The sequence below is a fragment of the Podarcis melisellensis genome (genome assembly GCF_964234715.1).
Source record: "Podarcis melisellensis genome assembly, chromosome: 14".
NCBI lineage: Eukaryota > Metazoa > Chordata > Lepidosauria > Squamata > Lacertidae > Podarcis > Podarcis melisellensis.
This window is the reverse complement of record NC_138546.1, coordinates 28,214,071-28,238,718: the sequence shown is the minus strand read 5'-3', so window position 1 is coordinate 28,238,718 and position 24,648 is coordinate 28,214,071. Positions and strand designations below refer to the sequence as shown.

Sequence of the window (24,648 nt, the reverse complement as noted above, 5' to 3'; positions counted from 1 at the left end):
AGATGTTTTGGACTACAACTCCTATCAGGCCCAGCCATGGGAGGTGTAGTCTAAAATGTTGAGAGGACAATGGGTTAGGAAAGGCTAATCTATCAGCCTACGGGGGGGGGGGGGCAGCATATTCAATGAATTAATTCTGAGAATGTGAAGTCCCACGTTTTGTCTTCTTCTGAACAAACAGCATCCAAAATGTTTTGCTGTGGCTTTATAATTTGTTGGAAGCTGCCCAGAGTGGCTGGGGCTAAATAATAATAATAATAATAATAATAATAATAATAATAATAATAATAATAATAATTTATTTTTACAATTTAAAAAAGAGTATTTTCATCCACTGCCCCCTCAAACCAGTTTGATTCCCAGCCGGCACTGAAAGCCACCAACCCCAAACTTCCCCCTCCCTGCCAGCCTAGCCCTCTATAGAAACTTGGTCCCGAAAAAGCCAACCGCATTTTAAGCAGGCCTGTGTGCCTTTGCAAAATGATATTGTGCAAGGAGCTGAATGAAATCTGCATGCAGGTGACCATTCGGGGAAAACGAGCAAGAGGCATGTGACTGCCAAGACAATGGGAGACCCAAATTCTCAGGGAAAGGGTCCTAAGTCTATTCAGACGCCAACAGCTTCTGGTGTGGGGAGGGGTGGGGGGGGGAGTGAAGAGAAAGGGAGAAAAAGCATCCGCCGGGAACAAAAAAAGCCTTAAAGTCAAGGGAGGAAACTCACAAAAGGAACCTGATACAAACTGCCTAAATTGAGGATTATATAATCCGATTGTCGAGCTAGTGGGAAAAAGCTTCTTTCTTTCACCTCTCCGTTCCCAGAGCTGGTTCTGTCCCTTTCGCGAGCCCCACCACAAAGCAAGCAACGCGCGCTGCCATAACAGAAACCAACGGGGCATGTCGCTCTCTTTTCTTTTTCTAAAGTGCTTCTGCAAGTTCTTCAGGGAAAATCCACAACAGAAGAGACCTTGCTATAGTCAGAACAGTCTGCAGTGAGAAGAGAAAAGGTGAATACTATATGTTTGCAATACACACCCAGAGTTTTGCATAGTCTGTTCGAGCAATATGGATCAGGCTTTCAAAGGGGGGGGTGGAGAGGGACCCTCTTAGGAAGAGCAAACATGACAAAAGAATGACAAAAGGGAAAGGGGGGTTGCCAGGTTTTTCACTGGGTCTAGTCCTGTGCTTTTAAGAGAGGCACAGCAAAATTTAGTGGGGTTTCCTCCCTTGTACAGAGGGGAGAGTAATGGGGGGGGGAGGGAACCTGTTTAATTTCCGTGTGCCAGGGGGACATGCTGGCAACTTTTAGGGGAGAGGAGGGGGTGCATGATCTCTTATAGTGTTTCTTCCGAGTGATCACTTCTCCCTGGAAAAGTTTTTTAAAAAAATATTTGTATTTTATTGAAAACGTTCAGTGGACAAAGAAAGTGAAAGAAAGAAAGAAAGAAAGAAAGAAAGAAAGAAAGAAAGAAAGAAAGAAAGAAAGAAAGAAAGAAAGAAAGAAAGAAAGAAAGAAAGAAAGAAAGAAAGAAAGAAAGAAAGAAAGAAAGAAAGAAAGAAAGAAAGAAAGAAAGAAAGAAAGAAAGAAAGAAAGAGATGCTTGAAACTGTAATGCAATATGAAATATAGCTCTATGCTAGTGTTCCGATTATTAGCAAGTCATTATAATTTTTATAAATGCATTTCTAATATCATCATATTTATCCAGACACGAGTTGTGAAAAGCCATCCCCCGAAAGCATTATTAGAAAACAATGAAAGCCATATTTCCTCAGCTGCCTTCTCCCATCCACTTCTTAAAGGTTTTACGTTTTCAGCACATAACGTGGCTTGCCTGATTTTTATCTGAATAATCCTGACACAAAGGAGATTATGGGCTTCTGCGTTAACGACCTCTTGTGCAACAGAGAAAAGAATTGCATGACAAGTGACATCTGCCAAAATTTCTCCTTCGCCTCTTTTATTGAGATGTGTGCAAGCCTTAAAAACTGCAACCAAACCAAGCCACAGAGATGCAGAACTCTAAGACAAGATTTTGTTTAGGGGAGGGGGTGGGCAAGGAATATGACTGCGGTCCTATTGAAAGGAAAGTCCCATTGAAATTACTGGGACGTGCCTCTGATTAAGCATGTGCACAATCAGGCTGCTTGATGGGCTACAATTATGAGGCTTGGAAACTTTGACAGCTGGGCTTTGCTCTCCACACCCCCAAGCCACTCCCCTCTTTCCATCCTGCTTGAGGAAGACTCCCGTGGCATCCAAAAACTTGCACACCCCTACACGAACAGAAATTTGGATGAGGAAAGACTGTGTACATCTCCAGTGGAATTGGGGGGGTGGAGGAGATGTTGTGTTTGATGGGTTGGGAAAGGGAGCTTTTAGAAAGTGTCCCAGGCCCTAGTGGTTGCCTGCCTTGATGGGGAAAGTTCTTTCCTATCTGCTTGAAGAATGGAGGCTAGTCAAATCAGGCAAAAAACCTGCTGTTTTGCAAGCCTTATACTGCACACCTTGGAAAATGAGAGAAGGGTTTCTTTAAAGGAACTCCAGCTGAATAATGTACAGAACATGTTAACAATTTACAGACCTGCATTAAGCTAAAGCCACAGCAGAACTTTTCATTAACCAAAACAGCAGCAGGAGCAAAGTTTGAGGGAGCTGCAAATCAGTTTGATCTGGAAAGCAGGGCTCCCATTTGGCCACATTTAACACTCTTTAATAATCCAGAGGCAGCAGAAAGAGAAGCCAAAGGGCTCCTGGAACAGTTCATATATGTGTGCAAGGGGGAATGTCAACAGGTACAATTCATCTCTGCCCTGAAATCCCCTCTACTATAGACACACGTCTTCCTATATACATAAAAATGTAAGGCTGTTGTCATGCTGCAGTACACATGGCTGCTAATAGGTGGCCACACCACCAGCAGTATGATGGCAGGCTGGCAGGCAGGCAGGCAAGCAGGTAGCAGGTGGTCCAGGTGAGCTGTTTAATAGAGGAGTGAGGTTCTTCAAAGAGACATTTGGCAATCACCTCTCTGAAGTCCACCCCACCCCCGCTAAATGCAACTGCAGCAAAGTTTTAACAGTGGAGAGGAGGTATTTCATTTGAGAATTTGAACACCATTCGTTTGAGAATCATTTGAAAATTTGCTCTTTGTTACTCTAAAGGCAAGTGCACCAGATATGAGAGCTGAAAGAGGCAGATGAAGATGATGGACTTTTCAGAGCTAGTCGACCTGCCTTAGAGAATCCGTGACCAGAAGGAGGAGGACTACCAGGAAGAATGGACAAAATTTAAAGATTATTTAGCTAAATAAGTTAATTGAAAAAGCTTGTAAATACCAGATAGGCTTAGGATTTTAATATGTTAAATGATGAATTAAGAATTGAAAAGAAAGAAAGATGTTAATGAATACATTAATTTATTTTTTTTAAATTTGAGAATATTGGTGTTGAAAACCATTAAAATGATTTACACTGAAATTCAACTAGGAAGACATGAGGAAGTCACTTAACAAAGTTACTGAAGTTTGGCTTAGAGTGAAGATTTTTGTTTGTTTGTTTGTGTCAAAACTATGCTGGAAAACTAATAATTTTTTGGATATGAGAGCTGAAAGAAAAAGGACTTCTTCAAGCAGTACACAGTTAACCTACGGAACTCGCTCTGACAGGAGGCAGTGATGGCCAGCAATGTAGATGGCTTTAAAAGACAAATTCATGGAGCTATTAATTGCTACAAGCCGCAAAGGCTGTGCTCTGGCATTGTTCCTGAATATCAGTTGCTGGAAACCTCAGGAGCTCTTGTGCTCAGGTCTTGTTTGTGGATTTCCCACAGGCATCTGGTTGGCCACTGTGAGAACAGGATGCTGGACTAGACGGGCCATTGGCCTGATCCAGCAGCCTCTAAAGAACACACCATTCTCCCTAGTCTCTTCTTCCCGGGGGGTTCCCCGACTCCATTCCCAACTCTGTCCAAAGGGGCAGTGGCTTCCTAGCATGCCTAGATGTAAGCCCCTGATCCTATACAGTAGGGGCTGCCACCCCTGCTTGCTCCACTCGCTAGTCCCTTTCCCAACCCTATTTTCCCCACAGCTCACCAAACCCTGCCCCCTTTACACCTGACCAAACCCACCTCTCTTTGCACCTCACCCAGTCCCTCACCCATCTCCCTGCCTGAAGCCACTCCCCTCCCTGCTTGGCCCAAACCTCATGCCCTTTCAAAAGAGGAGGAAAGTGCTTCAGAAAGCAGCTGTTTTCACATGAAATTAAGGTTGCAAACTTCTTTCACCGCTCCTGCTCCTTTGAGCAACAGTCTGGCATGGTAGAAATTAACAAACAATACTGTACTGGGATTTTTTTCACAGCACAGAGATAGCTTATGTGGGGGGTGGAGCCATTCCCTGAACTGCATGTCAGTTGCAGGAATTGTTTAATAATAAGAATCAGTTGCTCTTTACAGCTTGATGGGTCAGTGCGTCTGGCTGTTAACCACAAGGCTGGTGGTTCGAGCCCACCCAGGGATGGCTCACAGCTATGAGCAGGATTCCTGCACTGCAGGGGGTTGGACTAGATGCCCCTCGGGATCCCTTCCCATTCTACAATTCTATGATTGTATGAAAGAATCGTTCAACCAAATATTAAGTGACACTTTATTACATTCTCTGGATTTTTAATACAGCTGTTTCAAAACTAATCCAGTTACAGAGTAGGAAAAAAGCAACGGAAGAGTGTTCCCTTTTCATCCGTTGGCAAAGCAAATACTTTCCAGGCCGCTCATGCCAGTGAGCCCAGCCGCGTGCTATACACTGCATGGATTTTGGAACAAAGGTGTCACAAATGACACTCCACTGGCCAGCCACCTGACGTTTTCAGAAGCAGCCATGGCTACCTTCTGCCCATTCCATCCTGGCCAGAAAGTCTACACTACTTTAGGAATTGTCTTCCGCAGAAGGTGCCCTCCAGAAATCTTGGACTGCAACTCCCATCAGCCTGAAAACATCACAGAGGGTACCCATTGCAGGAAAAGCTGCTCTATTCTGCTTTCCAACTCAACTCAACTAGCAGCTGCAGTAGTTGCAACTCTGCCTCTATGAAAGTCTTGTAGAAAACCAGATGATTTGGGTTTAGTCGCCAGCCAGCTTGCCTGCACCTGCCGTGTCTCAGGAGCACAGGAATTTGCCTGGTACAGTCCATTGGTCTATCTAGCTTAGCACTGTCCAAACTGACCAGCCAGGGGACATACCCAGCCCTATCTGAAAGTATCAGGAAAGCAGCTGCCTGGCTACCACCAACTTGCTGCCTTTTCCCTTACAAGTGGCTCATTGCAGCGGTTCTTCAGAGTTACTCGCCTGGGAAGGCTCTTCACTCATCTTTGGTGAGATGTCTCACAGCAGCCCCCGAGACGGTTTTGCCAGGCAGGGGCGAGAAGTTCCCTAGGAAAACAACTTTTGAGGGACGTGGGGAGGGCGAACACGATCATAACCCTGGACAAAGGCTGAATGGGAAAGGGTGGCGGGCTGTGAACACCAATGCCAGCTCGCAAACAAGACAGCTGGCTAATGTGGGTGTGATTTTCTCTCGTTGCCAACAGATCCTTTATCTGTTGGACAGCCGGGAAGACCCCGTTCCAAAACCCGCTTGGAGAGCATGGCGGTCTTTGTTTGTTGATCCCCCACCCCCCGCGCAAAGCTCATTGAACGCTGGAAACGTCGCCATGGAAGTACCTGAAACTCCCCTCTCCACCTCGCATTTTTTGCAAGGCTTTCTTTAACACCCCAGTATGCAGGACGGGTGTGTGTTTTTTGGAGGGGGTGGGGGGCATTGTCGAAAAACCAAGGCCATCGCATAGAGGGCACCATCCGATCTCCAGAGGAAGGTCCGTTTGCGCGAAGCCTTTCCCCGCCGCGCGCGTCCCGCTTCCACGACGCCTCGTAAGCCAGCAAACAAACCCATCCCGCGTGGGGCGCGGGCAGCTCCGGCCACGCCAGCCCGGCGACCAGTCGCAAAAGGCGAAGCGAGGCCGCCCTGGGATTCGGCGCCCGGATTGCACGTGCAAACGCGCACACACCTGTTTGCGCTCGTCACGCTGCCGAGCAACGGGACGGCCGGAGCCCCGCGGCGCGCACCCTCCCCCCTCGCCAGGGCCACCACCACCACGTTGCCCATTGTGGACGCGCCAGCGAAGATTGGAGGCTCAGATGGAACTACGGAGCGGCGATCCTGACCTCTTCACGTCTACACACAACCCATTATTTGCGCGTTTCCTTTTGCGTGGCCCCAGGCCGAGGGGTCCCGCGCGCCCTGCCCAGCTCCCGCTCTGCGCTCCACCGCGCCCGGTTCTTTGCACCGACCGACTAGCAAGGCTGGAGGGGGGGATAGGAAATACAACCACAGATCCCCATCCCACGAAGAAAAAAAGAGTGCCCAGCCACGCCAAGCGCCCTCAGCCCCCCTCCCCGGACCCCTCTCCTGGGTTTGGGTCTTTACCTTCCACGGTCAAGGTCAAGGCAAGAATCGCGAGGCCAAACAGTCCCTCTAGCGCCATGTAAGCCCTTCGGAGCTCCGGGTGTGCGAAAGGGGGCGCCGGGAGGAGGAGGTGGCGGCGAGCGAGCGAGCGAGCGAGGCAGCAACCCCGGCGGCCGGAGTCTGCTCCGCGGCTCGCCTGTTGGGTCTGGCGCGCGAGGGTTAGACGCGCGCGCGAGCGAAGGGCTGCTGCTGCCGCTGCTGCCTCCCCTCCTCCATCGCCATCTTGTGTGAATGCAAAAAAAAAAGGAGAAGAGGTGACTCTGGGAGTTGCAAGGCACACACGCGCAACCACGCGCGCCTGGCCCGAGCCGAGTCCCCCTTTCGGTGCCCGAGGGAGACGCCCCGGGCGCCACCTCCCGCCGGCCGCTCCCCCTGGACTGCCCCTCGCGCGCGCGCGCCCCCTTGGCTTTTTATTCTAGGCTGCTGAGCCCAGACAGATGGGTCTCTCTCTCCTGGGAAGGGGAAGGGGGTGGTCTCTCTGCCAGCGCAAAACTCTCTCTCTCTCTCTCTCTCTCTCTCTCTCTCTCTCTCTCTCTCTCTCTCTCTCTCTCTCTCTCTCTCTCTCTCTCTCTCTCTCTCTCTCTCTTTTCTCGCCCGGTCCTTGCTTTCTTTTTGCACCCAGAGATAAAAACCATGCAGGGCATTCAGAAAGGAGAGAGAGAAAAGTTTTTCTCCCTCTCTCAGAGCACTAGAACGCATGAGCTGCATGATGGAAGAGTCGGGACGGGGACAAGAACTTTGCGCAGCGCGTGGTTAACCTCTGGAACTCGCTCCCGCAAGAGGCAAGGGATGGTCATCAACTTGGTAGTCTTTAACAGAGGATTGAACAAATCCATGGAGGACGAAGCTACCAGTGGCTTCCACCCGCGATGACTGTCGTCTGCCCCCACAGTCAGAGGCAGCCAGCAAGGCTTCAACTCTTCATCTCAGGGTTGTGGGTTTGAGCCCCACACTGAGTGAAAGATTCCTGCATTGCAGGGGGTTGGACTAGATGACCCTCGGGGTACCTCCCAACTCTACAGCTCTATGATTCCGAATACCAGCTGCTGGAAGCCACAGGAGGAGAGGAGGCTGTTATGTTTGAGTCCCGCTTGACAGTTTCCCAGTCAAGCATGTGTTCGCCCACTGTGAGAGCAGCCTGCTGGACTGGATAGGCCATTGGCCTGATCCAATGGGCTCTTATGTTCTTACATAGCACAGTGATATATGGACCATATAATTGCAGGGCTGGAATGGATCCTAAAGGTCATCTTATCTAACCCTCTGCAATGCAGGAATCACAAATATATGAAAAGAGTGTAGGGCCCTAGGAAGTCTGATGGACACTCAGACTTATGACTCTGCCATAGGCTCCTCACATTCTTCCTAGCCTATTGGCACAGGCTTAACAAGAAATGCACCTTTAAATTCACACCAGGTCAGGGAGAGAAGCATTTTGAAGCTGATAACTGCATAGTTCTGTGCCTGGGGTAAATGTCTACTCAATGTGGAATCTATACAGCTCAGCAGGACTCCGTTGGTTTGTTAATTGGTAACTTGGTAAGTTTTATCAGCCTATTGGAAAATGGAGGGGGTGGGAAACAGACAAGTGTTCTGAGTGAAGAAGATGCCTGTGTGATCTGAAAGCCTGCCACCTTGCCAACACAACTGGACCTATGGTGAGGAAGGGAGAGGGTACAGTGAACCATCACTGACCCAGACTGCAAGCAAACACACACACACACGAAGGTAGAACCAGTCCTGTCTGAAATAGTAGGGAAGTGTTATTGAGTGAGAAAGATGCCTGTGTGATCTGAAAGCTTGTTACTCTGCCAACCCAACTGGGTCCATTGGGCACACATACACATGTGAAGAAGGTGCAACTAGCCCTTTCTGAAATAGCAGAAAAGTTCTCTTGAATGAAGAAGATGTCTGTGTGATCTGACAGCTTGCTACCCTACCAACCCAACTGGGTCCGATGGGCAGGGGTGTGTGGGTGTGGGTGTGTGAAGCAAACCACCAAACACTCTGTCTGCTGGCAAACACACACACACACACACACCAAGCAGCAGCCACAAGTCTTGTCTGGATCAGCCGTGCCAAAGAGCAGCAGCTGGCTGCATTTAATAGGCATAATGTAAGTGAACAACAAAATACGCAATTTGCTCAACAACTCAAGAGATATCAGGGCAATTCTGTACAGCGAAAAGGGAGGGGAAGCAGCCCTTTAGATGCTCATGCCCTCCGGGAGCTTATGTATAATAAGTTCATTTCATTATGCTGGCTCTCATAAATATTTATTGCATGCACAACCACCTCTCATTGCTCTTCTGAGGATGGGTGGTGGATGCATTATTCTTAGGCATGGAGCTTTCCTCCTCCCTCTGCCGCCACCGCCCAGCCCCCTCTCAGTCTGGCCTCCCTGCAAGCTGTGCAGAGAAGTCTGTTTGGACAAGAGGCTTTGGGGGAGTGAGAGGGTAAGGGTGGCAGCAAAAACTGGAGAAGGCAAGAGACAGATTCCGTTCCATAAAGGGTCCTAACTCAGCAACAGAGCATCTGAAGGCCCCAGGTCCAGTCCCCAGATTCTCTAGGTGGGCTGGGGGTGGGGCTTCTGTCTGAAACCCCAGAAAGCAGGCTCCCAGTCAATGTCAACAATACTGAGCTAGATGGGCCAACAGTCTGACCCAGGATAAGGCAGCTTCCTAGACTCCTATTTAAATCAGTCCTTTATTCAGAACCATGAGGAATGGAGTGTTATGTTTAAAGGAATTGTCAAAGCTAAGGTAGCTACTGCCAGCCAGTGTAGGCAATACTGATCTAGATGAACTCATGGTCTGACTCATGGTCTGACACAGCTTCCTGTGTAGGACTTCTGATGGATAGCTCTGTCAGTGGAGCATGAGATGCTTAATCTCAGGGCCATGGGTTCAAGCCCCACACTGGGCAAAAGATTTCTGCATTGCAGCAGGTGTTCCAACTCTACGATTCTATGCTTCTATGATTCCTATGCACCTGACTCTTAAAGCGAAGGTTCAGTCTGCTTTGCGTGCAGAAAGTTCCAACTGCTTTGCGTTCATCTGCTTTGTGTGCAGAAAGTTCCAAGTTCAATCCCCAGAATCTCCGAGTAGGGTTGCGAAAATGTCTCCTTCAGGGGAGCTCCTGCAAAGCTGCTGCCAGTCAGTGTCAACAATACTGGGGTAGATGGACCAATGGTCTGACTTGATAGAAAGCAGCTATGATATGCAGGGTGGCTTGCACTTTGGGCCAGTGGTGGTGGTGAATTCTGATTTTTTTTTATGACAACCCCATAACTATGCCCCTTCTACAGCTGTAGTACAAAATGAAATTTTGACCAGTGAAGATGTTATGGTTTCAATACCAAGCCCACCCTCTGTCTTCTTCTTCTTCTTCTTCTTCTTCTTCTTCTTCTCTTGCACACACACACACACACACTTTGCTTAACATCCAGCCTGATGATGAAGAGTTCTGCCAGACTCAAAAGCTTGCTCACTACTTTGTGGCGTTTTGATTTTCTGGTAGTTCTGAAAAACAAAAGGGGCAGTTTTAACCTTTAGCCGTGCATGTAAATAATTCAACCTCCCCTTCTTCTGCTTTGCTTATTGGGTAGGTTTCTCTTTGCGAAAAGCTCACTTATTTGGCATGCAAAGGATTGGCAAATAGCGGTGAAGTAGATTAACCGAGGGATGGCGATTCGTCCCTGCTTCCCTGTGCCACTGCCCTCAGCTTCCCCAAAGCAAACAAAGAATACACTACATAGGAAGCTGCCTTATGCTGAGTCTGACCATTGCCCCATTTAACTCAGTATTGTCTGCACTGACTGGCAGCAGCCCTCCAGGGTTTCAGGCAGAGGTCTCTCAAGAAGTCTCTGGAGATTTAACCTGGGACCTTCTCTATGCACAGCAAAATCTCTGCTATTGAGCTGAGCCACCCTTGAATGGCCTGGAGTGCCTTGCAGAGTGACCCAGAGAGCTCTCTGCTACCACGGAGTATACAGTTTTAAATGTCTTTCCTTTTGCCTGTCCTGAATCTCCCACCATTCTGCCTCGTGATTCTGAGTTCTAGGGCTACAGCAGAGTTTTTTCTCCTATCCTTCAAACTCTGTACTGTCTACTCTGACTGGCAGCAGCTGTATAGGGTTTCAGACAAGGAGCCATACCAAGAGCCAAGCAGGTGCTCTGCCGTGTATGGCCCTTCCCTGAAATGTTGTAACCTTTTCTCCTAGGGAAAGTGCTTTTACCCCTCTCCCTCCCCAACAATTTGGCTTGCCCCTTTCTGCACCTTTCCCACCCCCCACCCCCAGTGAAGATGCACAGCATCCACAGCTATTCGCGTTATTTTGGCACCTGAGTCAGAAAACCCCACAGGCACCTCTTTCTTGGGGAGTAAAAAAATAAAATACGACAATAATACTCAGGTTAAATAGCTAACTGTTGGGTGCCCTATCACAGGGGTCAGCAAACATTTTCAGCGGGGGGCCGGTCCAAGGTCCCTCAGACCTTGTGGGGGGCCAGACTATATTTTTTGGGGGGAAATGAACGAATTCCTATGCCCAACAAATAATTCTATTGTAATTAACTGTTAATTTCATTGTACACATGTTGTACATTGACAATAAAGGTATTATTATCATTATCATTATTATTATCATCATCATTATTACTATTAACCAGAGATGCATTTTAAATACAGTGGTACCTCAGGTTAAGTACTTAATTCGTTCCGGAGGTCCGTTCTTAACCTGAAACTGTTCTTAACCTGAAGCACCACTTTAGCTAATGGGGCCTCCTGCTGCTACCGCCGTGTGCCACTGGTGCACAATTTCTGTTCTCATCCTGAAGCAAAGTTCTTAACTCGAGGTAATATTTCTGGGTTTGCGGAGTCTGTAACCTGACACGTATGTAACCTGAAGCATATGTAACCCGAGGTACCGCTGTAATAGGACACATTCTACTCAGGTAAAAACACACTGATTCCTGGACCATCCACGGGCCAGAATTAGAAGGTGATTGGGCCGCATCCGGCCCCCGGGCCTTAGTTTGCCTACCCATTCCCTATCACAATAGACACAAAATCAGCCCCTGGAAGCAAGCATCTCGCTCTGCCTTGCGGTAGGACCAGCTCACAGTGCTGCTGAATAACAGGTTACCAGAATATTTATGCCAGCTCAGAGACTGCCTCATGATTTCTAATATGTCAAGGCTGAGACCTTGGCATTAGAGAAAAATGAGAGTTCAAATTAAGGCATGGCAAGGACAGGCAGCGTTAAGTGCTTGGGGTTCTGCTTTTGAAAACAGCAGCACGTTGAGAAGTCCAGACACGAGGAGCTCTTTCTTTTTATGGCGACGAAGAGTCCTACAGTGACGAGAGGAAATAAACACATCCCAAACCTCTGGCACTTTGAAAACAGGACTTTCCCTTATTTTGCATGCCTGGTTCCCATTGCCACCAGCTCCCTCACACACACACACACAGGAGCATTTTCTTTCGAAACCTTGCTGCTGCAGGGATTCCATGTGCATCGCTGCTCTTCAGTCAAAAGCGGTGTTCTTATCTCGCTTCTGGGTTTCTTCCCCGCTATTTGCCCCCCCCCCCACCTGCCCCAGCTTTAAAAAGACACAGTTGTCCTTTCCTGCATGGGAAGCTGAGAAATAGATAGGTGGGGCTTTTCATCATAGTCAGTTTGGCAAAGTGGTAGAACCAGCAGTTGGGAATCTCAGGCACAAGGTCCAGATGTGAGATGTGAATAGATGCTAGTAAAGGTAAAGGGACCCCTGACCATTAGGTCCAGTCGTGGCTGACTCTGGGGTTGCGGCGCTCATCTCGCTTTATTGGCTGAGGGAGCCGGCGTACAGCTTCCGGGTCATGTGGCCAGCATGACTAAGCAGCTTCTGGCGAACCAGAGCAGCGCACGGAAACGCCATTTACCTTCCTGCCGGAGCGGTCCCTATTTATCTAGTTGTAGTTTGAGGTGCTTTCGAACTGCTAGGTTGGCAGGAGCAGGGACCGAGCAATGGGAGCTCACCCTGTTACGGGGATTCGAACCGCCGACCTTCTAATCGGCAAGTCCTAGGCTCTGTGGTTTAACCTACAGCGCCACCCGCATCCCTGAATAGATGCTAGGAGAGGATATATTTATTAAGCTACTGTATTATCCTTCCTTCCTCACGTTTGTGAGTCCAGCAGAGTGTCATCCCTTTGCAGCTTAAAGGGAAGCTTAGATAGGCTAGTGTTAGCCTTTTCGTTGAAGCAATCCAGGGTGCTTTAAGGCAGACTGGATTCTCTTGGTCTCTCTCCCTTTTCTCCCCCTTAAAACTAAACAGTCTTGTAAAAGGTAAAAATAACATACAGTGGTACCTTGGCTTTCAAACGTAATCTGTTCGAGTTCTGAAACATTTGAAAACTGAAAACTCTGTAGGGAAGCCTCAATACCAGGGGTCGGCAAAATCTTTTAGCCGTGGGCTGGTCCACTGTCCCTCAGACCTTGTGGTGGGCCGAAAAAGCGCCACCGGGGGGTGGGAGCTGGAAGAGGAGGCGGGGGCAAGTAGTCCTCCTCCCCACTCCCCAGCCCCCACCCCAGCCGCTGCGCTTACCTTCCCTGAGGCGGCCACCACCACCGCCATTGTTGCTGCTGCTTCTCGTCGATAGGCAGAGGAAGCTTCTCCGTTCTGCTCTCTGGCCTACAGGAACACCAGGGTGGCAGCGGCGGAGGAAAGATGAGCAGCATGAAAGGGCTGGCTCCTGAGAGGGGCTGCTTAAAATGGCACTCAGCCAGCTCAGCCCAGCCCCCTTCCTCCTCTAGGCAGGGCAGGGAGAAGCCAGGAGGAGGGAGGCAGTAGCAGAGCTTCATGCTCCAGCACCGAGGGCGGAGAGCAGGCGGGGGCATGGCTAGTGCGCGTCCCAGGGGCATGGTACCCCACTGGGATTGTGGTGCCGGGGGCGGTGTGCTCCCCCCAACCCCCTCTTCCTCCGCCAGTGGAGGGAGGGAGGAGGTGCCGTCGTGGAGTGTGTGAGGGAGAGGGGAATGGAATGGCGCAGGAGGGGGAATGTAGCAGCCCGAATTAACAGAATCCCCACAGCAATCCACGGACACTTCATGGGCCGGATCCTGAAGGCAATTGGGTCTGATCTGGCCAGCGGACCTTAGTTTGCTGACCCCTGCTCAGTACGGAAAACTCAATACAGAAAACTCAGTATGGAAGCCTCATGGCATGTTCGACTTCTGAGGCAAGTTCGAAAACCAAAGCATTTAGTTCTCGGTTCACGGCATCCGAAAACTGAAATGTTCAAAAACAGAAATGTTCAAAAACCAAGGTACCACTGTATACTCACTCAGGATACATGTTGAAGAGCAACAGATACAGCAGCTTTGTTCAGGCAGGCTTAATATGGTATTTCAGTTACAAAGACTTAACTTAAGTCTAGCTTAAAATGGTGTCTGAGCTGGAGCTCAGACTTAGGAGGTGTACTTACATTGTTGGCAGGGCAGAAAGAGATGGGTCGGTATTAAAGATACACTAGGTTCCGAGCCGAAGGACTTGTGCAATGGGGCTTGTGCTACAGGGCTATTTCCACCCCTTTCCCCCCTGCCTCTAAATCTATTCTGGGTCCCCCCCCCCAACTCTCTGGAGCAAATTAGGGGGAGATGCATTGGAAGGAGATGGGGCAGAAGTCCCACTGCAGATGTGGAAGTCATTCTGCTCATGCACTGATTTAGTGAAATACTGTACTGCCCTTCTATTCCCATACCACAAAGAGTGTCCCTTGCTGCACTCAGTCATTTGGTTCCAACCAGTAAATACCGCTAGAGGTTAAGACTGCAACAGAACAGCACCATTAAATAATTTCAGAGCTTTTCAAACAACATTTCATGTGGCTTTCAACACACAGACACACAAAAAACCCTTCTCACCCTCCAAGTTCCCATGGCATCCGAGCAATTACGAGAAGCTCATCAGCTTCCCTTTGAACTGTCCAATTAAATTTGTCATAAACAAAGCTATTGTCTTACAGCTGCCTTGCCCTGGGAAGTGATGGAGGAGAATTGCTAACGAGATCATCGCTGCTAATTGGTCTGTTGTGCACTCCCCCTTAACTTTTCCCAACTGAAGACAACTTTACATTTTTAAAAAAGAGGAAAATGGGAGAGGGGGAGAGAGAGAGAGAAGAGGAGGATTAAAGGAGCAGGGAGTGATGGTAAGTGGGTTCGTGAAATTTATTTCACCGCCCACACCTTACAGTTAAAACACATTTAAAACACATGTTTCCCCACAAAAATCCTGGGAGTTAGAGTTTCCCAAAAGTGCTGGGAATTGTAGTTTTGTGAGGGATAGACTGTTTCCAGTATTCTTTGGGGAAAGTCATATGCTTTAAATGTATGGTGTGGAAGATCACTGTATGAAATAGTGAAAATGGGGCATGGAGACAAAACATGACCAAAGTCCTGCGAGCCCATTTGTTTTCTTCTATAGACTGGAATAAGAATCCAGAAAAGCAAGGCAGGAGATGATTGATAGTTTTATGAAGATTTAAAGAAGGCTGATTGCCAAAGAATTGATGCTTTTGAATTATGGTGCTGGAAGAGACTCTTGAGAGTCCCATGGACTGCAAGAAGATCTAACCTATCCACTCTTAAGGAAATCAGCCCTGAGTGCTCACTGGAAGGACAGATTGTGAAGCTGAGGCTCCAATACTTTGGCCACCTCATGAGAAGAGAAGAGAAGACTCCCTGGAAAAGACCCTGATGTTGGGAAAGAGGGCACAAGGAGAAGGGGAGGGCACAAGGAGAAGGGGACGACAGAGGACGAGATGGTTGGACAGTGTTCTTGAAGCTACCAGAATGAGTTTGACCAAACTGCGGGAGGCAGCGGAAGACAGGAGTGCCTGGTGTGCTCTCATTCATGGGGTCACGAAGAGTTGGACATGACTAAACGACAGCACCAACAAACAGTATACTCATCTCCCTCATTAATCTCACTGTTACCGCTGATCCAACAGATTTGGTAGGCTTTTGAATATTAAAACCTGCCCAGTCTGTTTACCAGAACATTGGATACTGGCAGACTACCTGGTCTATCTAGCTCAGTACAGTCTACACTGACTGGCAGGGGCTCACCAGGATTTTAGATGGAGGGGATTTCTCCCAGTCCTACCTGGAGATGCCAGAGGTTGAACCTTCTGCATGCAAAGCAGATGCTCTGCTACAAAAATGCACATAGCAAAACGTGCATAACAATGCCTATATCTCTGAAAATAACATACAAAAATCCATTGTATTGGGGGGAAATGCCTTGCAAAAATAGTGTACATTAGGCAAAATTGCGTACAAAATGTGTATATTAGAATATATTTGCGCTAAGATGCTGATAGATTTCCATGAAGACTTTTATTTTTTAAAATGCAAGTGTGGAGGACTGAATTTTAGATTTGGAAAATGAGAAACCGAGAGAACCTAAAATTGACATATTCGCACACCTCTTAACTGCAGGTGTATTCAGTCTCTCAGTCTCCTCTGGACCTCTGCTGGGTTGACAGACCCTTTCTAACCACTTGAATCACTCGCTACAGAACTCCTTGGCTCAGCCCTGGCTACAGCTTTGAATCCGGCTCCAACCTACATGCCAGGCGCTGGACACAGAGTCTTGCAGATCTATAGCCCCCCAAGGCAGACTACTTGTTCCTGCTGTTTGCTGATGCAATAGTGTTCCTGTGCCTGCAAAACATCTGAGCAACTCACAGTCCCCTTTGTAAGGGTGATGACCTTTTCCTCCTCTTCAAAAGTAAATAGAACAGAGTTTCTGCTTCAACTCTGAGAGTGGAGGCTGATCCCTTAGGACAAATGGAATACTGCCCCACTATCTTCCGTCTGCCCCGGCCAGTCCCCACTTGCCTGCTGCCTTACTTTGAACCAGTCCAGAGGATAGAGCTGCTTGTCAACTTCCTCCTCCTCCTCCCTGGCAGGAGATGAGGACAAAACTAGATTGAGCGGGCTCTGGCTGTCATTGGCTCTGGCGCCACCTACTGTTGGGCTCCCTACCTTGTGCCCTACCAGTCCCAATAAGCACCTGACCTCCAGGGCCATTCTTGAACCTGAGTCCAACACACCTTGTCTGCTCACTTCCCCACTTTCTCACCTGATTCCCCAATCCGATTGCTGCCATCAAAGCAGATCTGAAAGCCTCTGAACAATCCTTTTCTCTTGTGATGCTAACTCTCCACCATGGCATCAGCCATGCACTACTCAGCTCACTGTTCCTTCTAATTAATTAATCTGTGGCTGCATTCATTTAAAATTGCAGTGATCAGAGGGCTTATCCAAACCGAGCGATTGAAGGTCTGTCTCAGACTAATTAAATGCCAACGTCTCTTGAAATCAAAGCGGGGGGGACCCCCAAAACTCAACAACATAGTTTTATCTTACATCAACTTACACGCTTGATGTTTCTAATGCCTGTAGTTATATTCGGCAAAGGTTTTCATATTTGTGAAATGTGTTTCTTCTAGTATACAAGGGCTTCAATCAACTGATGGAGAAATAGGTTCTCTCCAAAGAAAAGCTTTGTGGCTTTTGGAGAGTGATGGCACATTTGGCTGCCCAAATGGTACCCCTCTCCCATGAAAGTCAATGCTTTCAAAGGCTTGCTTCATGAAATAGACATCCATTCCCGTCTGCATCTATCTTCATGCACACCTGGTGCCAATTGAAGCAGATCACTTCAATCTGGGGCATGACAAGACCAGCCTTGTTTTCCACACATGCTGTCAGGGACTGGCTGGACAAAGTGGAGTGGTAGGAGGCACCAGCTCAGGAACTACACAAGGATACTCTTTGTATAGCAATCTAGCTGCACTTCGTATAGCAATCTGAGTTAACACCACCCTTAAAAGTGGAACCATTTTGTCTGTTGCTCTCTCCATACGCTATGTCTGCTACTTTTACTCATCTCCACTCACCCTGTAAATAGTTCCTGCATGAATAAAGCCTTTGAACTTCAGAAACTGTAAGTGATTGTCCCAATGTAATTTACCCAAGATGCAAAGACTGCTGACAGTTCCCACAATTTCTGGAATAAATGAAAGCAAATTCAATTCAATTCCATTCTCATTTTAATTCTATATTTTTTATATAATTTTTATAATTGCACTTAGCTCTGTGCTTGACTGTGGCCATTCATTTACCATTTTTACCTATCTGAAAAATGTTGATGCTGTCTAAGCTTAAATATCATAATTGTTGGGGAAAATAAATAAAACAATTGTTCATATCACAATGTGTGTGTGTGTTGATTTCTTTCTAGCCTTCTGGTGTATATATTTCATACTTAAGGAGAGCAACTTCAGCAGAGCAATTCTCTTTTAAAATGAACTTTCCAAGCACTGGATTCCCCTATGTGAAAAATTCAGTTGCAGAATAGGCCCACAGACTTCTCCACTAAACTCCCAGGACCCTGCCAAGAAACTAACGTCTGTGTCTGTCTCCAAAATATGCCTATAAAACTTTGCTTTCTGCAGCTGGAGTGCCTTTGTTCAGAGTTTTATCATCTCAGGGAAGAGGGGGGAGTTCATGCAAACCCCACCAGACACAGAAAGCTCACAGGAGACAGTTGCGTGGCATTGCTAACTAGCCATTCCTTCCCCACAAATCAGCCACATGTTTGGTGGCAATGCAAAGGGGCTTTATGCATGTACATCCTTGTGTATGTGGGTCCTTCTCACATTGCCATAAAACACATGGCTGGTGAGGAGCATCATCACTGGGGTTGCCATATGTCCTTTTTTTCCAGGGCACGTCCTCTTTTTTTTTTGTGGGTATGTGAAATGACAGTCGTCATAGCGATCGATAGTTAAAAGTAGAAGTCAGCCAATGTGTGCTCTTTTTTTGCTCTTCAAAAGAAAGCATCCCTGTTCATTGCTAAGTGTGGCTATGGACACACTAATCTGTGCATTTTGGTTTGCCTCAGTTTCTCCTTTTTGGAATCTTAAGTTCATTTCTCCACATTTCCACATCCTCTTGTGAACTCCTTTTAATAAAAAAATATCTTGAAAACTAAAAAGCATTTTGGTGCGCATTTATCCTCATATCACATTTTGTGTGCCATTTTGCCAATGATACACCTTTTTGCAAAGCATATTTTCCCTTATGTTCATATTTTCCCCAATACATTGCATTTTGTATGTTATTTTCCCCCATTATAGGAACATTTTACCCCAGTATATGCACGTCTGTTTACCCTCCGCAGTGGAAGAACCACACACTGCAACATTCTGAGAAAGGCAATTTTCAAAGTTTCAGTTCGCAAAGTGTTTTGGGAAGTGTGGATTAGTTGATTCGCCTTTAAATGTGGCCTGATTCAAATTCCTCTCCTATTCCTAGATGTGGGTGGCACCTATCCACGTGGGGGGCAGGGCAGCTGGTGTCACCCCCTGAGGGGTTTGTGTTCACTCTCCATACTCTCTCTGTGTTGCAGGACCTCCTATTTCATTCCGTTTCCTCTCACTCTCGCTGATTTGAGCCGGGAAGATTATTGAGAGAATTCAAGGAAAGTGGTTGATCAGGAAGAACAAGATACCTGAAGGCAGCAAAACAGGTTTGTCCCATCCATGGGAAATAGAAGATAAAAGGATCTCGGTTTTTGGATGCTGCACTGTTAGAAAGGATGGACGCCTCTGTTAGTTTTGGCTTTTCTCTGTTTCTGGCTTTGTTTCCAAAACCAAGTTCAGTTCTTCATGTTGCCACATCCGATTTTGCAGACTTTTGAAACAAAATATGTATAATAATAATAATAACTTTAAAAAAATTATATCCCGCCCTCCCTAGCCGAAGCCGGGCTCAGAGCAGCTAACAACAATAAACGTAACACAGCATTCTGAAATCAATTCATTCTAAAATCAGTTCAAAATCAAATTAATGGCAACCATTGGGCTAGAGTTCTGTGAGGATTACCAAAGGAGGGGGTCAGTCTGTGCCTTGGGCCAAAGGCCTGGTGGAACAGCTCTGTCTTGCAGGCCCTGCGGAAAGATGTCAAGTCCCGCAGGGCCCTAGTCTCTTGTGACAGAGCATTCCACCAGATCGGGGCCACAGCTGAAAAAGCCCTGGCTCTAGTTGCATCTTAAGCACACTTGGCATTTCAAGAGAGCAAGGGGACGTTGAAGGCTGGAGACTAAGGAGAGCAGAGTTCAACTCTGTGCTGGAACATGAAAGTCACCTCAGACTAGGCACAGTCTCTCAGCCTAGCCTACCTCAAAGGGTTGCTTTGATGAAAGAACGAGGAGGAAGAGAATCACATACACCACCTTGAGCTCCTTTGTGGAAAGGTGGAATAGAGACACAGCAGTCTGGGTAGTGCAGCTGGTTAGAGCGCCAAGGCTGAGGGTTTGATCCCTGCATATTCCTGCATTTTGGGGGGGTTGGACTCAATGATCCTCAGGGTCCCTTCCAACTCTACAATTCTATGAAATAAAATTCTCCAGCAACCATTAACGGTTGCCAAACACTAGTGAACTTTTTGCTTTAACTAACAGGAGAACGCACCATTCCCTGAAGAAACAGGGAAAGATTCGTGTGTCTTGGGTCTGCAGCTGCTGTTGTGGTTTGAGCTTTTGGCTGGCTGACAAAAATGACTTTGGAGCGGAGCAAGCTGCCTTAATCTGAACCGCTGGTCCAGCTAGCAGCTAGCAGCATTTCTCTCCAGGGTTTCAGGCAGGAAACACGCTCTACCAGCCCCCACCTGGAGATGCTATGATTTGAACCTGGAATCTTTTGCATGGAAAAAAGATGCTCTACCACTGAGCTATGGTCTTCCCCCCTGCCACACATGCACACACGCCCCAGGAACATAGAAAGCTGCCCTTTTACCAAGCCAGACCACTGGGTGTATTTAGTCCAGTGTTGCCAACACTGACCTGCAGCAGTTCTCCAGGGAGGAAACAGAGGACCTCCTGCATGCAAGGGACCTTCTGAACCTGGGACCTTCTGCATGCAAGGGAGGCTCTCTGCCTCTGAGCTACAGTGCTGGCAAAGCAGGTTGCCAGCTGGGGCAGATAAAGCTCAAGATAAATGTGGCCATTAGCAGGAGCAACCAACTGGTTCTTGCCGAAGAGGAGGTGGCACCACCTCGTAATTTAATAGCTTGAGCTGAATGTTTCTTAAACTCGAGAGACACCCTGTAAATCATGGAGATTATGCTTGCTCCTTCCAGCCCTTCTCTCCCTCTCCCACCCACCCCTTGCAAGTTGCTGCCGCGAGGTTGAGTATGGGAAGTCCGTTCCACAAACCCAGCTGTCCTTAAGCTCCCGAAGAAAGAGCGGGAGAGGCAGCTTAAGTCCCACTAGGTGTTCCCAGCTAGTAAATCAATCAGTTTCCCAAAGGCTTTGGACATGGTGCGTTGAGCAATTCGCTGGTTGGGAGCCAGAGAGGAATCTGTGAATTTCGGTTTCTCTCATGCTGCAGATGCACCGTGCCTTTAAAGTGCATCAGAAGCACATGGCTTCCTACAAGGAATCCTGGGAACTGTAGTTTACTGCTCACTGGGGTACAATTCTGAGCACCCACCTCCAACTACAAATCCCAGGATTCTTTGGGGGAAGTAATGTGCTTTAAATGTAAGTGCGTGTGCAGTCTCAGTTTCTCGTTTTTTTCCAATCTTAAGATCCGTTCTTGATATTTCCACATCAGTTTGCAATTTTAAAGAAATCCTCATGAAAATTCATTACCATTTTAGTGCAAATTTCTCCTAAGATGTCCATTTTCGTATGCAGTTTTGCCATGCAATTTCTCCTACTATGATGCATTTTGCATGTTATCTTCAAGAATACAGTGGTACCTCTGGTTACGTACTTAATTCATTCCGGAGGTCCTTTCTTAACCTGAAACTGTTCTTAACCTGAGGTACCACTTTAGCTAATGGGGCCTCTCGCTGCTGCCGTGCCACCGCTGCGCGATTTCTGTTCTCATCCTGAAGCAAAGTTCTTAACCCGAGGTACTATTTCTGGGTTAGCGGAGTCTATGTAACCTGAAGCGTATGTAACCCGAGGTACCACGGAATATGCAATTTATGCATATATTCATTGAGATATCCATTTCTCCGTAATATATACTTTTTGGTACACATTACTTGACTGAAGAACTGCATTGCAAAATTCAGAGAAGTGCAAATTTCAAACGGCAGCTGTATTTTGGTTTGCGTATTGTTCCAGAAAGTGTGAATTAGGTAGGTAGCTTCACCTTTAAATGAGAACTGAATTGAATTTCTGCCCAATCTGTTCTGGTTGGGGCATTTCAAAGACTCACGCCCATGCACAAATCCATACAAAGCCAGTGTGGTATAGTGGTTAAGAGTGGTGAACTCATGATCTGGTGAACAGGGTTCGATTCCCCACTCCTCCACATGCAGCTGCTGGGTGACCTTGGGCTAGTCACACTTCTCTGAAGTCTCTCAGCCTCACTCACCTCACAGAGTGTTTGTTGTGGGGGAGGAAGGGAAAAGGAGATTGTTAGCCGCTTTGAGACTCCTTAGGGTAGTGATAAAGCGGGATATCAAATCCAAACTCTTCTTCTTCTTCTTCTTCTTCTTATTATTATTATTATTATTGATTTTTTCAGGGTGTCCTTGGATGGAGATTCTGTCTTTCTCCACTTGAATCCTCATCTGGGTGTGTTTAAAAGGCACACCCAGCAATCTTAGACATCTCAATGGCACATAGCAGGGAGTAGAGGCACATTTGTTTATTGTATGCCATTTTAAACCCTTTCTGTCCTCTAAAGAACTCACTTCCCGTTTTTTCCGCACAACAGCCCTACGAGGTAAGCAATGCTGAGAGATAGTGACTGGCCCAAGATCAGCCAGCAAGTTTGAGAGGGGGGGGGGGGAGAGAGAGAGAGTCTTCTCTATGGCTGCACCTAGATGTTGAAAGTCTGGAGCTCCCTTTAACCTCCTCACTTGCTTTGCTTTTTGCTCCTTAGCCAGTAGGGATTTGGCCTGTCAAGTAGAAAATCCTTTGCTGATTTGGCCTCTGGTTTTATTTGTTTTAATCTGCTGTGCCCATCTCTATTTTTACAGGGGCTTGTTTTCCTGTTGCTCTTGTCAATTGTTTGATTAATTTCTGTTGGATGTTTTATTTTCCCTTGCTAGAAAAGCTGACCTTTAAATATTGCCTCTGGGTGGGAAACAAATGAACAGGGAACATCTAACATGGGTTTGAAAAACCTGTCTTTGTGGGATAGATATCCCACTGACCTGGGTGGAATCTACACACATATAAAAAAAACATTGTGAAAATGCTTTTTTTAAAAAAACGTTTTGAAAAATATAGTGAATTTGCCAGAGCTCATCACCGCCATCTAGTGTCACATTTGTATAATACACTTTACAAGGCAAAAAACATTTTATTTGCAGGTGTATAGCTGAGTCCCCTGTTATTCTTATGTGTGTGTGCTTTCTCTCTCTCTTGCTGTCTCTATCTGTCTCTCTTTCTCCAGTCAGGACTGCATTTCATTCTGGATATATCAGCTCAGTCTTTGCCATACTGGTGCCCTCCAGATGTTTTGTACTTCTTGGTTTCACTATCCAGTGACAGGGCCTTTTGCAGTATTGGCTCCCCATTTGTGGAAATCCCTCCCTAGGGAGGTTCACCTGTCTCCATCTTTATTAACTTTCAGGGACAGTTGTTTGAAAACATTCCTGTTTACCCGGGCATTTGATGGCTGAAGAATACTTCTCCTGGCAGCATGGAGATGATAGGATAGAATAATGGTTTTGATGGTAATTTAGGTTTTAAATTGTAATTGTCTTCAGAATGTTTTGATCTACGGTATTTGGTGGTGTGTTTTGTTGTTGTTGTTGTTTTCTTTGTTTTAAAATTGTATACCTCTTTGCCACCCTGGGGAAGAAAAGTGGAATATAAATCCAAACAACAACACCCATTGGCTCCAGCCAGTGTGGTTGTGCCCTTTCTGCCCCAGCACGATACATCTCTCCTGGCCAGAACTTGGGTTGTGGTCCAGAAATATCTGCAGGAACCTGGGCTGGAGAAAGTTGGTATAGCCTGTGAATGTTTATTTTGATAAAAGAGCAAGCAATAGGTTGAACAGGTTGTTTGGTATATGTGGGGTGTGTGTGTGTGTGTGTGTGTGTGTGTGTGTGTGTGTGTGTGTGATGGACTGCCCTTTCCCTCACTTGGGGGGGAGGGGAGTATGAACTTCAAACTGAAGTTCCTCCTTCAACACTCAGCCATCTTAATTGGCAGCACGGCCACTTAGGAAAGCTGGAATATAATTAAGCTGTAGCCATAGAAACCAAGGCACCTTGATGAGATGGTGACAAAAAATGCAGTCAGATCCTTGAGAAGCTGGGATTCACAGGGTCTCTGCAAAGAATGAGCAAGAAGCTTCTTGTGAGATTTGGGGGAAAGATGGGCCAAAATTTGTCATTGTGAATCTTGAGGAGTTGCGAGGGATTGCTAGAATATTTCTTAAGGTGGAAATGGCAGCCAAGCCATTCTTAACAGTGCATAAGGCTAGCAATGGCTACTAGCCATGAAGGCTAGTATCCCTCTGAACCCCAGTTGCTGGATATCAGGATAGTGAACAAGATGGGCCACTGGTCTGATCCTGCAAGGCTATCCCTTATGTTCTCAAAATGGCAAATAAACATGTGCTTATTAGGCAATATTTGCATTAAATACTGGTGAATTTTCACGACTTTTTTTTTAATGCAAATTGCAGGAAACTGAGTTTAAAACCAGGAAAAGGAGAAATAGGGAGAACTGAGATTAACAGATCCATCCATCCCTATGTACAGCACCCCTATTCTCACATTAAAGTTTATTACAGCCAGTTTACCTGAGCCATTGCCTCCATCTCTGCGCCCCACCCCCTGCACAATTCTGAAAACTCTTCTGCATATGCTATATGCCTTTACTCTGCAGTAGAAAATGGAACATCTGGCTTCAGATGCTACGGGAGCTCAGGAACCTCAGGAGGTAGCGAGGCCACAGAGAAGATGGGCCAAACCCCATGAAGGAGCGTCTCCACCCCCATCGTTCAGCTCTGAGGGCCTTCTGGCGGTTCCCTCACTGTGAGAAGTGAGGTTACAGGGAACCAGGCAGAGGGCCTTCTCGGTAGTGGCACAGCCCT

At 47.0% G+C, this 24,648-nt stretch overlaps 1 protein-coding gene across 3 annotated transcripts in view; it reads right to left on the bottom strand.

Annotated features, from left to right (window-relative positions):
- Positions 1–24,648, bottom strand: part of IGDCC4 (immunoglobulin superfamily DCC subclass member 4) — a 142,790-nt gene that overhangs the window by 65,883 nt on the left and 52,259 nt on the right. Inside the window, exon 1 of one of the 3 annotated variants that reach the window (XM_081888415.1) lies at positions 6,480–6,808. The exons of 1 other annotated variant lie outside the window; for it this stretch is intronic. In XM_081888415.1, coding sequence (XP_081744541.1) covers positions 6,480–6,537 — 58 coding nt within the window. In that variant the 5' untranslated portion in view covers positions 6,538–6,808. Of the gene's footprint in view, positions 1–6,479; positions 6,809–24,648 lie in introns of those variants that run through there. One more of the 3 variants, XM_081888414.1, reaches the window with a different exon arrangement.